The following is a 13,604-nucleotide window of genomic DNA, read 5'->3' as shown; positions in this document are numbered from 1 at the left end:
CCATAGGTTTGGTTCTGGCTGCAAACTAGGTAGCACCATATTCAAGAGATGATAATATGTTAGCTAGTAGATAAAATACTGCAAATTCTGTCCAACTTCAAAACTATAGCATATAATATCACCATCTGGATTTTGTAAAAACTCAGTTGCCTATTATGCAAAGAAAGTTACTTGAAGGTAAAGTTACCTGAAGGTAAACACAACTCTGAAAGACCCCACCAGCACTAAATGAAATCAGCTATAGCACAAAGGCAGAGGAAGAAATTACCGCATCAGGGAACTCACAGCCCACGATGGTAATCTCAGCAGTGGAGATTTTCGATTTTATATATCTATCTGAATCTTAAGCTTACACAACTTATTAAACAAAAAGAGTTCCACTCAGTCGATCAAACAATCAGCTTGAAACCCTAACAGAGCTAGGGCCCTGGCGTATCTGCCAGGTAATGTACATGGAACAACATAGATCTGGCAGGTCAGTAATGACTCTTGTAATCCAGGAACTACTCATATATCAATGCAAAATTTAACAAACAATCGCGTGGGGACTGTCGAGAAGTGCACTGAAAGCAAAAGCATTCTTCTAAATTTGTCCCTCGTCTTAATCTGCTACCATGAATGGGTCGATGTCACCAAGATTGGCAATGAGGGGCTCCGAGTCTTCCTCCTCGCCTTCTTGCGAGAAATAAGTAGGGAATGGCAGCAAAGCTCTGTCGGGTTTCTTGTATATCGAATCCTTAACGAAAAGAAAGCTACCTTGGGGGCCGGGAACCTGGAAAGTAGACAAGAGAATGCATAACACCCATATCACAACATGATCACTTCAGCAGATGTACTGCAAAATGCAGATGAAATTACCTGGCCTTTCAGGAACAGCAAGTTCCTGGCAGGGTCAATTTGATAAACCCATACATTTTTCACTGTGCGTTGTACACCACCCATACGCCCAGGCATCTTCCGGTTTTTAAATACCTGCAACATAATTACAGCTGTTATCTACATGCTGCAGTGTTTTTCTTTTGGGACACAACACTTCAACAGCACATTCCTACGAAAATCTTAAGTTCAAAAGTTGTCCATCCACAATTGTAATCAAATGCATTTGTTTGTGCTAGTTTAAAGCAGCCACGCTAAGTCGCTCCCACATGAGAATTGACAGGTTCAATAATGGTTCAATAGTGCTGCACGTACCACATTGAAAAAACAAGAAAAATAGCTTATATGAAAAGGTTCTAACTTGAGAATGCTATATTACTACAGAAACGTTCAAAATGGCATGTAGTCCTTTTTTTTTCTTTTTGCTCCATACATTTACAGATACACCCACTAACATTCATCAGGAGCCCAACACATATAATGTGTATATTGTCAGCAGACGCCAGTAGGTGGTAAACATGAAGTAGAATTAGCAGTCTTATTGTCTCTGACTAGATCTCGATTAATTTAGAAGAGAATAGGATGCTAAATAAAAACTACAAGGAGATTAACTGCCTTCCCATTGCTGCATAGAGTTGCATTACCTAATACCGTTTTCAAAGCTTTGCGATTCGTTTTTCTACTACTCCGTACATCAGAATGTTAAATACTGATTGAGTGAATGTCAAGACACTGTAAGCCAAAAGGCTAAAAGCAAAGTGCACACTCTACTTCTCATGAGAAGCATAGTTTGTGGTTTTTTTTATATCTATAGATGTATCTCCGATTCTCCAGCGAAGACATTAAGAATATCCAAATAACGGTTTTAGGTACTCCCTCCGATCCATAATAAGTGTCGATTATGGATCGGAGGGATTACTGCATTTAACATTAATAGATTAGCACTTGACACTACTCCCCATGTACACAGAGGGAACGCGCAAATCTATTTAATATTATGCAAAAAGCAGAAGGCCATCCTATGATTAGCACAACCACAAATTATTATAACAAGGTGTTATCTATCCTAATAATTATACACATTAGAAAACAACTAGTGAATAACACAACATCCAGAATTAACAATGTCAAGTGGGTGAGTAACTTCCAGCAAAACATCACTGCTGCTTGTTCTAATAGAATACCAGCTCCCTTTTGAGGAAAGAGATCTATATGAATTGTTCACTACATACCCTTCCAGGAGCATCCCTTTGACCAGTAGAACCGATGCTGCGATGTGATAAAGAAGCACCATGCGATGCAGGCATCCCACTAAAACCATGTCTCTTCATGCCACCCTACAAGAACAGAAGAGCGACGAAAAGATTACACGATTGATGTATATCAGTACAATAAATACACAGTAGTAGGTTGTTTCTAAAAACCAAAAGTTGATTATAGAAGAGCAGCAAAGGAAGTTGTAATATTATGAGGTAATACACTTCTCTGCAATAGCAAATAATCAACAACTTGGATTAAAATTTACAGATAAAGAAAATAATCCCATCGTCTTTAAGAGAAAGCTAAACATTTTACACCAAAAGAAACTGGTGAGGTGACTGGCTTACTGGTTCACTGGTCCAACCGCCAGCTCAGCCGGTTCAATTGCGACAAAAAAAAAGCTAAATTCAATGAATAATTATGCTAATATCATGAAAACTTTCCGCGGAATCCTATATATTGTACTCCCTCCATCTCACCAAAAGTGTCTCAACGTTGTCAAAATTTGGATGTATCTTGACACTATCTAGTAGGTAGATACATCTAAATCTTGACAAAGTTGAGACACTTTTGATGGGACGGAGGGAGTATTTACTTCGGTAGAAAATCACAAAGGGTTCTTAGTGGAGGTGGTATTAGGCTTCGGGCGAGCCGTACACAACATAGATCAAGGTCGCAGGTTCAAATCCGGATAAAGCGAATTATTTTGAGCATTTTCTGCCGGTTTTTTGCTAGTTTGACCAGTGGCTCTTAAAAAACCGGACAGGGCATTGGTTTCCGGTCAAACCACCGGTCCGGTTTTTAAAACTATGGTTTCTTTGCTCTCTCATATAACTGAACTGTATTTTGTAACTAATATGATAATATCAGTCAATATTATATTACATACGTATCTGTTTAGAATTTCAAAAAATGATCAGCAACACAAAGCAATGTTTTGCCTCGATTGTCAGAAATTCAGGAGCAAAAATCTAGGTGTTCAAAACAAGACCGGTTCTATAGTCGATAGCCAAGACACTAGAATGTATGTCCTGCATTATGAGGCAGATGTAGATATGTTTTAGTTATATGTATGTCCTTATTGAAGGAAGTTGTGTTGCTAGAAGAAATCCATGATTCAATGATACCATGTTAGGCACTGTTGAAAAGCATTGAAGTTAGTAGGCATAGATAGGCAAGAAACACGTACTGCAAAACCCTTCCCCTTTGTGATTCCAATGACATCCACAAACTGCCCAGGCACAAAATGGCGGACCGAGATGGCTGTCCCAACAGGAAGAAGAGCATCCTCGGTAACAGGAAACTCCTTCAATTTTCTCTTCAGTGGGATTCCTTGTGATCTATAGTGGCCCACTTCAGGCTTCGTCAGATGCTTTTCCTTCTTTTGGCCTGCTCCGAGCTAAAAAAAAATATATATAGCAGGAGAGACTTTTAGAAGCAAGCAACAAAATTTGCAGCATTGAAGGATAATGGCAAAAGCCAAAAAGCATAAACTCTACAAACTTATACCGTGTATAGTTGCATCTTCTAGATGAATAAAAATACAAAGCTAATAGAGAATGTTTATGTCACTAATGTTAATCGGTCTAAAGTATTCATTGTGAGGGCAGGGAGTCATCAGATGGCAACTGTGTGGCATGAAGACAAGTTGTTAGCACAAAGCTAGGAGATGAAAAAACCTTAGCACTATATAATGAAACAGCCAAATTACATAGTCCAAAAAATAGTTGATAAAGTTCCATGTGTAGATCCAAACCCTAATCATCTGGCTCTGGCAGGGCGGGCGGGCTTAAAACACAAAAAAAAAAAAATGGGTTTGAGATTGGAAAATTTGCAGCACCTGCAGCGCGTAGAAGCCCTCCTTCTCTGCGGTCTTGACCTGGCAGACGACGTTGTCGTCGACCCAGAGGACGGTGATGGGAACCTTGGCGCCCCACTTGTCCCACATGGCCGACATGCCGCACTTGACGCCGATGACGCCGGTCCGCCGCGAGTCCGGGCCCATGACCCCAGGACGCGCCTCAATGATCCGCCCCCCGCCCTCGCCGAGAGGGTCTGCGGAGAAGAAGCGGCAAGGGGGGAGGCGCGGCCCGGTGAGGGAGAGGGAGAGGTGGCGGAGGCGCGTGAGGAGGCCTCTCGAGGCGGCCGCCATGGCGGTGGTGCGCGCGGGGCGGGATGGGAGGGGAGGCGGGGTTTAGGCGGCGGCGGGCGAGGTGGGTAGGGTTTTTTAGTGAACTGGGATTGGGATCGATCGATCGGGGGGAAACGGAAATGGCCCAAATGGTCACACTTGCAACTGGGCTTGTGCCTCTTTTCTCTGCCTGCTACTGCGATTCTCCGTCCGTGCAATTTTGTTTGAAACGAGATCTACTAACAGTACGTACGTACATATTATTATTTTTGCAGGGAAACGAGATCTACTACCACTACTTTCAGATACGATGATCATCGCCTCTGTCAATCATCTTCACAACATGGACAATCGCAGATCTTGGATATGTCATTAGCATAATAAATCGATTTATTATATATTGTGATGTAGCTGCATTCTTTCTCCTGCTACGTACGTACTCCACTACCATCTCATGCAGACAAGACCAATGGAGTTCACAAGGATCGTCCAGCCAGACAAGTCATTGTTTTGCGTGTTTCCACTTTCACCCTAAATCTCACACATAGTAATGTACTGTAGGAGAAAATTATCACACAACAAATGCGACCATTCATCTCAACTGACATGACACTATCACCGGACCGTGACTATGTGATATGCCATTCAAGGTGACAAATATTTCAGGCCTCCAAGAAACGAAGCTCCACCATTGCTTCCTGGTGCTTGGGGGAATACCAAGCTGTGGCCTTTGCTGAACCCAGAACCTTCAGAGCCCAATCAATAGCAAAGACCGAGTCGTCCACTCGAACAAAATGCTCTTCACTTCTTGGGTCAATGGCAACAGAGGATTCAACACGAAAGCTGAACGGCCCAACTATCTGCACAAACAACAAGCAACAGCTTCATTAAGTATTTCTATTTATGACAGCACCGTAAACACTGCAATCATCTTGTCTGTCTGCTTAATTCATCAACTCAGGATACACTCAAGGAAGGCAACAAGAGAATGATGACCAGGAAGGTACCAATCAATACTGGTTCCCAACTTCTAGGAAACATATTCTCAAAAAAAAAAATCTAGGAATCAAATACCATCTAACACTACAGCACTTCAAACAAATGATATCATAAAACACCACTATGTGTGTCACTGACATGTGGTGCAAACAATTATCCTATTGCGTCTCAGCAGTAAATTGAAAAGCTGGTGCTCAAGTCATAAGCAGTAAATAGCAAAAGCATCAAGCAGCAAGTCACAGTAGTATCTGCTGCCACGCACTTTCTTTAGGGCCTAGGCTCAGTATCCACCTTTACTAATAGGAAAGGATTTTGGGGTTCTAAATCTAAGAATAGCTTAGTCCTATTAGATGACATGATTAAGTTCTCCTGCACTGCATCCATTAGCACTAGATCATATTAGATGCTAGCTTCCCGTAATGCTTGTTGCCGCTTGTTTGTCCCCAGACCCAAGTTGCTTTTGTACTCCTCACAGTTTTACAAATAGCTGAAACAACACAAAATAAAAGGAAAGATACAAATGTCCCGACAGTAAAAAAGAAAATTAACGGTGGCAGTGATAGTTACTGGATACCTCCTCCTAACCAATTTGTTTATTACGTTCAAGAAAAATTACACCTAAACAACTGAACTCACTAATATGTTCTAGGAAACCAATCAAGTTTTTGTAGAGAAAACAATGTATGTATTCATTTTGTGTAACCTATTACTGTGGGAAAGGGAATGGTACAACTAAGCTCTTAGATGCCCCCATCAATCAAACAGCAAAGAAATAGGTTAAGAAATATATGATTTACCTGTTGTTGAAGAGAAACAATCACATCTGGACAAACATCGCAGAATGTCTCTAAATCAGGCCGTCTAGAGAAGAAAAAGTCTTGCGCTAGATGAGAAGCACCACGTAGAAACAAAGATCCTGAGGATATATCAAATCGGGCACTGACCCTTGTCAAATCTAGGAAAAGCCTCTGAAAATTCCCATGTTGAGCTGTAAAATTAACAGACGCAAAAAGGTCTGCAAAAGCAGCAAATTTATTCCTCTCGCGGAACATTCTGAAGGCGTTACTTTTTCGTGTTTCTTCCGGCACAGATATTCTTTTTGAACAATCCCCGAAAGAACCACTGGCTACTGCACCTGAACGGATAAAAAGAAGCAGTAAATAGTAAATCATTTGGTGCAGACAACCTATAAATCAAATATAATAATGGGTTACAATGTTGTTCATGGTAATATATCCATAGGAAGTGTAGAATATTACTGACTGCAAAAATCTCATGATACATCAGAAGTTCAGGACACAAGGAGACAGGTGAGTTAAATTATCATATATTCTTGAAATGTGACAACGAGTAGGCCATGGCATGCAAACGAAAATAATGCCCAGAGAGAACCTACTAGCAAATAGATTCAAGAACTTTTCTTGAAACAAGCTTACATAACGAATTGCTGAAGCTCAAAGATAGATTCTTACCAACGATCCCAGTGAATGAAACATGAGGGTCTGAGAGAAATACATCATACGGCTGAACCATTTTTAGCTTATCTTCTTTCTTCCTCCAAACATCGATGCTTTTCTTGAGGGACATAGCTGCCTTAGCACACAATCCAGGTAGCAGGGCAAGAGGAACTTCAATGGTTTCATCACCACCAAAACATTTCGGTTCCCCACTATTCTGCTGAAGCAATAGATGATAACTGAATCCAGAACTGGAGCCAGCTGAAGCAAGGTCAGCTGATAATGATAAAGGCACATCCCAATACACCCCTTGTTTATCAACAAATAATCCAGGCCAAGATGCCGCTAGTGTAAGATTTTGTTGAGGAAACTGCAAACAGCAAAACAAAAAAAAAATGTAACAGTTCAGTTCATCCAAGCATTCAGAATAGTAACAGCGAGAGTTAGTTAAGTAAACTAGTAATTCCCAAAATAAAAAGGATAGAGTGTTCCCATCAACCAATCACAATCTATTCATGACTACATGTCCTACTCAACATACCAGGATATTTCTTAATGAGAAAACCTCGAAGTGCTAACAATAATACACGCAAATACCAAAGAGCTTAAGTGCATCCAGGTGTTTTGCCTTGTGGTGAATAATCGCTTTGCCTCGATCCCCCTTCTTGATATTGTACAGCTCCAGCAGCAAAGTGGTGTCTGGCGTGATCAATAGTTCCGTGCCAACACCTAGAGACATAACTTGGTGCAAATGTCTCTTGAGATCATTGGACCAGGGGACCCCTTCTTGCCGACTTGACAACTTGTCTTTCACGGCTGCCACAAGCTTCTGTACATGAAGCTGCTCCAAGATAGTAAAAGACCTGGACAGGTTACGTTTTAAGTTGTTAGTGAACATGAGTTTGGTCAGACACTTGTAATACATGAAGCAAAAAAACAAAACAAAAAAAAAATCATTGCGATTATTATGCAGTTTGTTTTCCTGTAAGCAGGCAGGCAGGGTTCAAACAAATGAAAATATTGACCAAACACAGGGCATTTAGAAACAAATACTAATGTGATGTACTAGTACTAATGATGTTTCTCCACGGGGATGGTTGGTAGTTCGTATAGAACCACCAATGAATCGGCACTGAGCTTGTAAACAAACCACATTTTCACCTATCTAACAATCGCAGCAACCTGGGAACAGCGTTGATACGCAAATATGAACGCTTCTGCCAAGATTGGAGGAGGTGAGTTGGGGTGCCAGGGAGGATATGGGGGGTGGTGTTAATTACCAGTTTTGGGCGAGATGGAAGAGGTGGGCGTGGTGGAGGGAGAGGCCGGCGCGGGAGGCGGAGAAGGTGGGGACGAGCGGAGAGGCCATGAAGCGGTGGAAGAAGTCGAGCTGCTTGGTGCGGGTGACACGGGGCCCCCGCGAGAGGCCGAGGGGCAGCGGGTCGCCTGGCACAGGGCGAGCCGTGCCCTCCATCGTCGCCGGGGACTCCAGGTCCAGCTCCCACCTCCCTTCCCTGTCCGTCATCCAGCGCATCTGCCGCAACATCGCCGCCGCCGCCGCCGCCGCACCCCGCTTTCCCTTTTTCTCGAGTGGTAGTTCGCTTTGGAGAGAGACTGACCCGAAGTATGCAGCTGTTGCGGTCCGCGAGGATAGGGGGACGAGCCACGCTGGCAGGAATGGAGGATGGCGAGTGCCTGCGTGGCACATGACAATTTTTTCTTTTTTGACGATGTATTCATAACACTAATAAAAAAAGATACCATCTGATAATCTCGATCCAATCAAAAAGGAAGAAAGGAGTGAAGCTGAAGTTTTCCTGTGGCCGGCACTGCCGGTGGTGTTGGGCCGGCAATGCCGGTGGATGCACCCCGGCACTGCCGGCCTACCCTGTCGACCAGCTGAACCCTAAGTCAGTGGTCAGCACTGCCGCTGTTTCAGGGCCGGCACTGCCTTCGATACCGTTCCAACGGGCAGAAAAGTTGGTGGGGTATAAAAGGGACCCTTCTCCTACCTTGGAACATTGCTCAAACCCTCAAGACTTGTTCCACCATTGCTGAGCCACCAAGAACACCAAAATCGTCAGATCTCCTCCCTCAACCACCCAAATCCCTTGAGCTTTGGAGAATCGAAGGAGAAGACCCCGATCTACATCTTCACCAAAGCGATTTGCATTTCCCCCTCATTTTGTTGAGGGCCCCCTTGCTAGTGTTCCTCTTTGGAGTCCCTAGTTGTTTGTTGTTGATGTGTTCTTGTTGATTGTTGTGTTGTTACAGATTTGGGAGCCTCCAATTTGGTTGTGGATGTGTGCCCCAAGAACCTTTTAAAGGCCCGGTTTCCGCCTCGAGGAAATCCCTTAGTGGAAGTGGGCTAGGCTTCGTGGCGGTGCTCACAGGAGACCTGAGTGAAGCCTTCGTGGCGTTGGTCTGGCTTTCGTAGCGATCACACTCCTCCAAACATAGACGTACCTTCTTGCAAAGGAAGAGAACTACGGGAATCAACTCCGTGTCTCCGCGTGCTCCACTCTCGGTTACCTCTATCCTATTATCTCCCCTATATATTGCGTAGCTATATCTTGCTTAGTTGTTGACCTTATCATATAGGTAAATTCACATAGTTGCATATCTAGAGAATTTACCTTTGTGTCAAGCCTAAATCGGAAAAAGAACTAAACATTGGTTAGCACCTATTCACCCCCCTCTAGGTGCGGCATACGATCCTTTCAATTGGTATCAGAGCCTCGGCTCTTATTTCGGGCTTAACCGCCTAAGAGTATGCCGGACGACGCGCCTGCGGAAGGGGCCGCAAAGATGGTCTCCATGGATGATCTCAAGTTAATGGAAACATCTTTGAGGTCCTCCATGGAAGCTCAAATGGAAAGCATGAGAAAATGATTTTCGAGCTTTTGACTCCGGTTCCCTCTGTGGCTCCCATCATAAAGGAAAAGGAAAAGGACAAGGGTGCGTTAGAAGAGGGAGGTGCTTCGGCATTACCCTCCTCTACCAAGCCCTTGGATGGTGATCACTTAAACACAATTAAAACCCCCATTGCTTCTCCTAGGGCAACTAGTGAGGGTGTGAGCTACAATAATGTGGCTCCACCTTTCCGCTCTCCCAATATCCCGGTTCCCCATCCTCATATAAACACTAGGGGTGATCCACCTAAATTTAATGATAAAGATTTTAGTACATGGAAATTTCAGTTTCGCTCTTATGTGTGCAGTACCTCCACTGAACTTTGGAGAATTATCTTGGAAGGTTACAAGCCTTACAACCCCGAAAGGTTGACTAGAAGAGAAGAGGTTGATAACCAACTCAACTCGATTTCCTTGCACATGATTCAAACTAGTGTGGGGACACAAGACTTGTCTCTTATTCGGAACTTCACAACCGCCAAGGAAGCATGGGAGGGTTTGGACACAAGCTTCATGGGAAGTGAAAGCTTGAAGAGAAACAAGTATAGTGCTCTTAGGAATCAAGCCGAAGGATTCATGAGGTTGCCGATGAAGATCATCAAGTCATGTATAGAAGACTTATCACAGTTGTCGATGCTTTTCGGAATGTGGGTGCCAAACATATTGATGATTTTTGGATCAAGGATAAGTATATTGATTGCATGATGCCATTTGAACCCATTGATGTCAAGACTCTCGTTGGGAGAGAAAGCTATTCTTCTCTCTCCTCACAACAAGTAGTGCACGAGTTGCAAGCTCTCAAGGTGCTCGAACAAAACTCTCAAGATTCTCGCAATCGTGCCATTGGGATGTCAAGAGGGACCAATCTTGCCTTGACGTTCAATACCGTGGAAGAAGTAAACCCACAAGAACCATATAGGACATCTTGGAGAATGTCCTATTCGGAAGATTTGGAATACCACTACAATGATCACATGTCATTCCATGCAAAAACCTTTTGGGTTGATCCATCCAAGGCCAAGGAAGACAACATCAAGAGAAACAACTCAAGTGGCAAGAGCTTGGGCCGAAAATCAAGATCGTGCTACAATTGTGGTGACAAGCTCCATTTCATAGCTGAATGTCCCTATGAGCATAGAGAAACTAATGGTGGAAGGCTCATTCCCAAGGACAAGAGCAAAGATTCAAATGCCCCCAACAAAAAATTCTACAACAAGAGTAAGAAGGGCAAGAGGCCATCAAGGATTGTGCTAGTGACCAAGGAAGTACTCTTCTGAGGATGATGATAGTAGTTGTGATGAAGAAGAAACCTCAAAGGAATTGGCCGCCATTGCCACCACCAATATTCCCTATTCATCTCTCTTTGAATCCCCCAATGAGAACCCTCGCATCAAGAATGCACATTGCTTCATGGTAAGGTCCTCCTTGGACACATCTATTGTGCTATCAACGCAAGAAGAATACACATCCGGGGATGATGATGATGATGAAGAAGATGAAACTTCAAATGGATTGGTTGCTCTTTCTTCCCTCTCCAACAACTCTTCATCACCAATTGAATTCCCCAATGAGGATATTCAAAAGAAGGAAGAAAGTTGTCTCATGGCTAAATCTTCCGAGGTATCATCTCCTAACCCCTCTATGCCTAACATATCAAATGATCTAGGGGTTGATCATGCTAGCTTAAAAGTGAAACAAGAAATGCTTGAGTTTGATGAGTTCATTCTTAACTTGCAAGGTGACACTAAAAAGCATGTTTCACATCTCATGATTCGTCTAGCACAACTAGATGATACTCTTGATAAAAATGTCAAATAGAGAGAGAGGACTCTCTTGAAATAACCGCTCTTAAAAATGCCCTTGAGGAAGGACAAGAAACTATAGCCTCTCTTGAAGAGAGGCTAGAAATTCTTGAAGGGCCTCAAGATGAAATTAATAAGCTTACTAAAGCAAGAGATCTTGCTAGGGATAAAGCAAAAGTGCTTAAAAAGGAAAATTCCAAATTTGGTGTTGATCATGAGAAACTTGTGAAGGATCTAGATGAACTAGACAAGTCTCACAAAGTTTTGAAGAGTGAATACTCTCTCCTCTCCAAGTCTAATGAGCAACTTCAAATTAGGCTAGCTTCTTATGATGTGCCTAGCTCCTCTACCCCTTCTTGTGATCATGCAAATCTTGTTGAGGAAAATGCTAGGTTGAAGGATGAACTTGCTAAGGCCCCCTCTCCCCAAAGTAAACGTTCTTTGGATGACCTTTTGAGTAAGCAAAGGTCAATCAATGGGAAGGAGGGCATTGGTTTTAATGCCAAGACAAAGAAGGTAAACAAGAAGATGGCCAAGCCCGCACAAGAAAAGAAGAAAGTTGTCACTAGTGGTGATGCCTCCAAGGGCAAAACTATTAATGATGATAATGCGGGAATTGCTAACCCTCACTATGTTTTATTTAAAGATTATTATGGTGATGTGTATGCAAAATATGTTGGCCCCTATGATGGTTATATTGCTTGGTCTATTTGGGTTCCAAAGACCCTTGTTGCTAACAAAAGAGGACCCATTGAAAAATGGGTACCTAAATCCAAGAATTGATCTCTTGTAGGACTATGCCGCCGGAGGTTCAAAATGGGTGCTTGATAGTGGATGCACAAGTCATATGACCGGCGGCAAGAATCTCGTCAAGGAGTTGAGGCCTAACATTCATGAAATCATCGTCTCCTTTGGCGATAATTCAACATCCGAGGTATTGGGTTTTGGCAAGGTTATGGTTGCACACAACATTACTCTTGTGGATGTCATGCTTGTCAAAACCCTTGGTTACAATTTTATTATTCGTTTCTGCTGTCACACCCTGACTTTTGCAACCTTGATTAGTTGTCCGTAATGCAAAAATCAGGGGGAACAAAAACTTTTTCTAAAGACATATTAGACGAATTGCCTTGATCTGTTTGTTATAATAAATTGCTTTGATCTGCTGGTAGATGAATTGTTTTGATTTGCTTGTTGCAATTGTCTTGAGTTACCTCTTAGAATAACACCTCTAGTGTTAAAACAACTTAACAACTCACTAAATAAAACACATGTGTGGTCCTGGAAAATTCTTTTCCTTTCTTTACCAATGCATAAACCCTATGCTTGGTGTTTTCCCCATAAGTACCCCAACACACTATTTCTAGTCTCCAGAAAAATGGTGAAGCTATGGTCACTCTTGTATTACCTTAACCGCCTCTCTTTAAAATAATTAAACCTTTTGACCTAAACCCCAAAACCACTTTTTGCTTTGTCCTATGACTTAAAATCTTAATTTAAAGGATTTTGTCAAAAACCCTTCTTTTAAAAATTTGACTATGATCACCTTTGATCATGGTATCACAAAAGAGTTTCTAAAAGGCATAATTTTATTTTGGCACAAGGTATTTACCAAATGGCTTACCCTTACTTTATGTGACTTCAAATCTTGTGAAAGCTTTTATATGTAGTTTTGGTTTCCTAAAATAAAATAGAATGATCCACATTTTATATTTCTCTATGGATTATTCTACTCTTCTCAAACCTCTCCTCTTTTTCACATATTTCAAGAAATCATATTTGATTAAATCAAAATCAAGGCTATAGACACCAAAATAAATTTAAGGCTATTTGATCTATGATCAAATGTCCATGGTATTGTCATTACCAATAAAACATCTCGCATATCTATCATTCAAGGTCACAACCCCATCTGGTCATAATCTTGGTGAATGATCATTTGTCCTACGAATGATTTAAAATCTCCACTTGTATCTGTAGTTTTCCAAGATCATAAAAATCATTCTTGACCCAGATAAACCCTAAGAACTTATTCTTCCCTACTTTGGTGGAGTGATCCAACAAAAAAACCAAATACACCCAAATGTGAGTGGCACATTCTGGACATCAAATACACCTCTATGAACCCTCCTCCAACAATACCTTATCCACAAAACCTTGTTGGGAC

At 42.1% G+C, this 13,604-nt stretch overlaps 2 protein-coding genes across 2 annotated transcripts; both read right to left on the bottom strand.

Moving 5' to 3' along the window:
• Positions 1–264: 264 nt before the first annotated feature.
• Positions 265–4,381, bottom strand: LOC127342252 (large ribosomal subunit protein uL3m). The gene is made up of 5 exons (XM_051368191.2): positions 3,977–4,381; positions 3,326–3,535; positions 2,109–2,213; positions 859–972; positions 265–772 (listed from the first exon to the last, which is right to left on the bottom strand). Exons 1-5 carry the CDS (start codon positions 4,286–4,288, stop codon positions 602–604), a joined length of 912 nt encoding a protein of 303 aa, XP_051224151.1. The 5' UTR covers positions 4,289–4,381; the 3' UTR covers positions 265–601.
• Positions 4,382–4,639: 258 nt separating this feature from the next.
• On the bottom strand, positions 4,640–8,351 carry LOC127342251 (protein TRIGALACTOSYLDIACYLGLYCEROL 4, chloroplastic). The gene is made up of 5 exons (XM_051368190.2): positions 8,004–8,351; positions 7,352–7,586; positions 6,739–7,093; positions 6,064–6,401; positions 4,640–5,127 (listed from the first exon to the last, which is right to left on the bottom strand). Exons 1-5 carry the CDS (start codon positions 8,267–8,269, stop codon positions 4,930–4,932), a joined length of 1,392 nt encoding a protein of 463 aa, XP_051224150.1. The 5' UTR covers positions 8,270–8,351; the 3' UTR covers positions 4,640–4,929.
• Between the last annotated feature and the right edge of the window lie 5,253 nt (positions 8,352–13,604).

This window comes from Lolium perenne, chromosome 3, assembly GCF_019359855.2.
Source record: "Lolium perenne isolate Kyuss_39 chromosome 3, Kyuss_2.0, whole genome shotgun sequence".
Taxonomy (NCBI): domain Eukaryota; kingdom Viridiplantae; phylum Streptophyta; class Magnoliopsida; order Poales; family Poaceae; genus Lolium; species Lolium perenne.
Note: the sequence above shows the minus strand (reverse complement) of the source record. Positions and strands in the feature narration are given on the sequence as shown.

Coding starts and splice junctions, on each gene's coding strand:
- LOC127342252 (XM_051368191.2), bottom strand. CDS start 4,288: ATGGCGGCCGCCTCGAGAGGCCTCCTCACGCGCCTCCGCCACCTCTCC. Junction 3,536..3,976: donor AGGGCTTCTACGCGCTGCAG/GTGCTGCAAATT, acceptor ATTTTTTTTTAG/CTCGGAGCAGGCCAAAAGAA. Junction 2,214..3,325: donor CAAAGGGGAAGGGTTTTGCA/GTACGTGTTTCT, acceptor CTGTTCTTGTAG/GGTGGCATGAAGAGACATGG.
- LOC127342251 (XM_051368190.2), bottom strand. CDS start 8,269: ATGTTGCGGCAGATGCGCTGGATGACGGACAGGGAAGGGAGGTGGGAG. Junction 7,587..8,003: donor TTCCATCTCGCCCAAAACTG/GTAATTAACACC, acceptor TAACCTGTCCAG/GTCTTTTACTATCTTGGAGC. Junction 6,402..6,738: donor TTCATTCACTGGGATCGTTG/GTAAGAATCTAT, acceptor TTATCCGTTCAG/GTGCAGTAGCCAGTGGTTCT.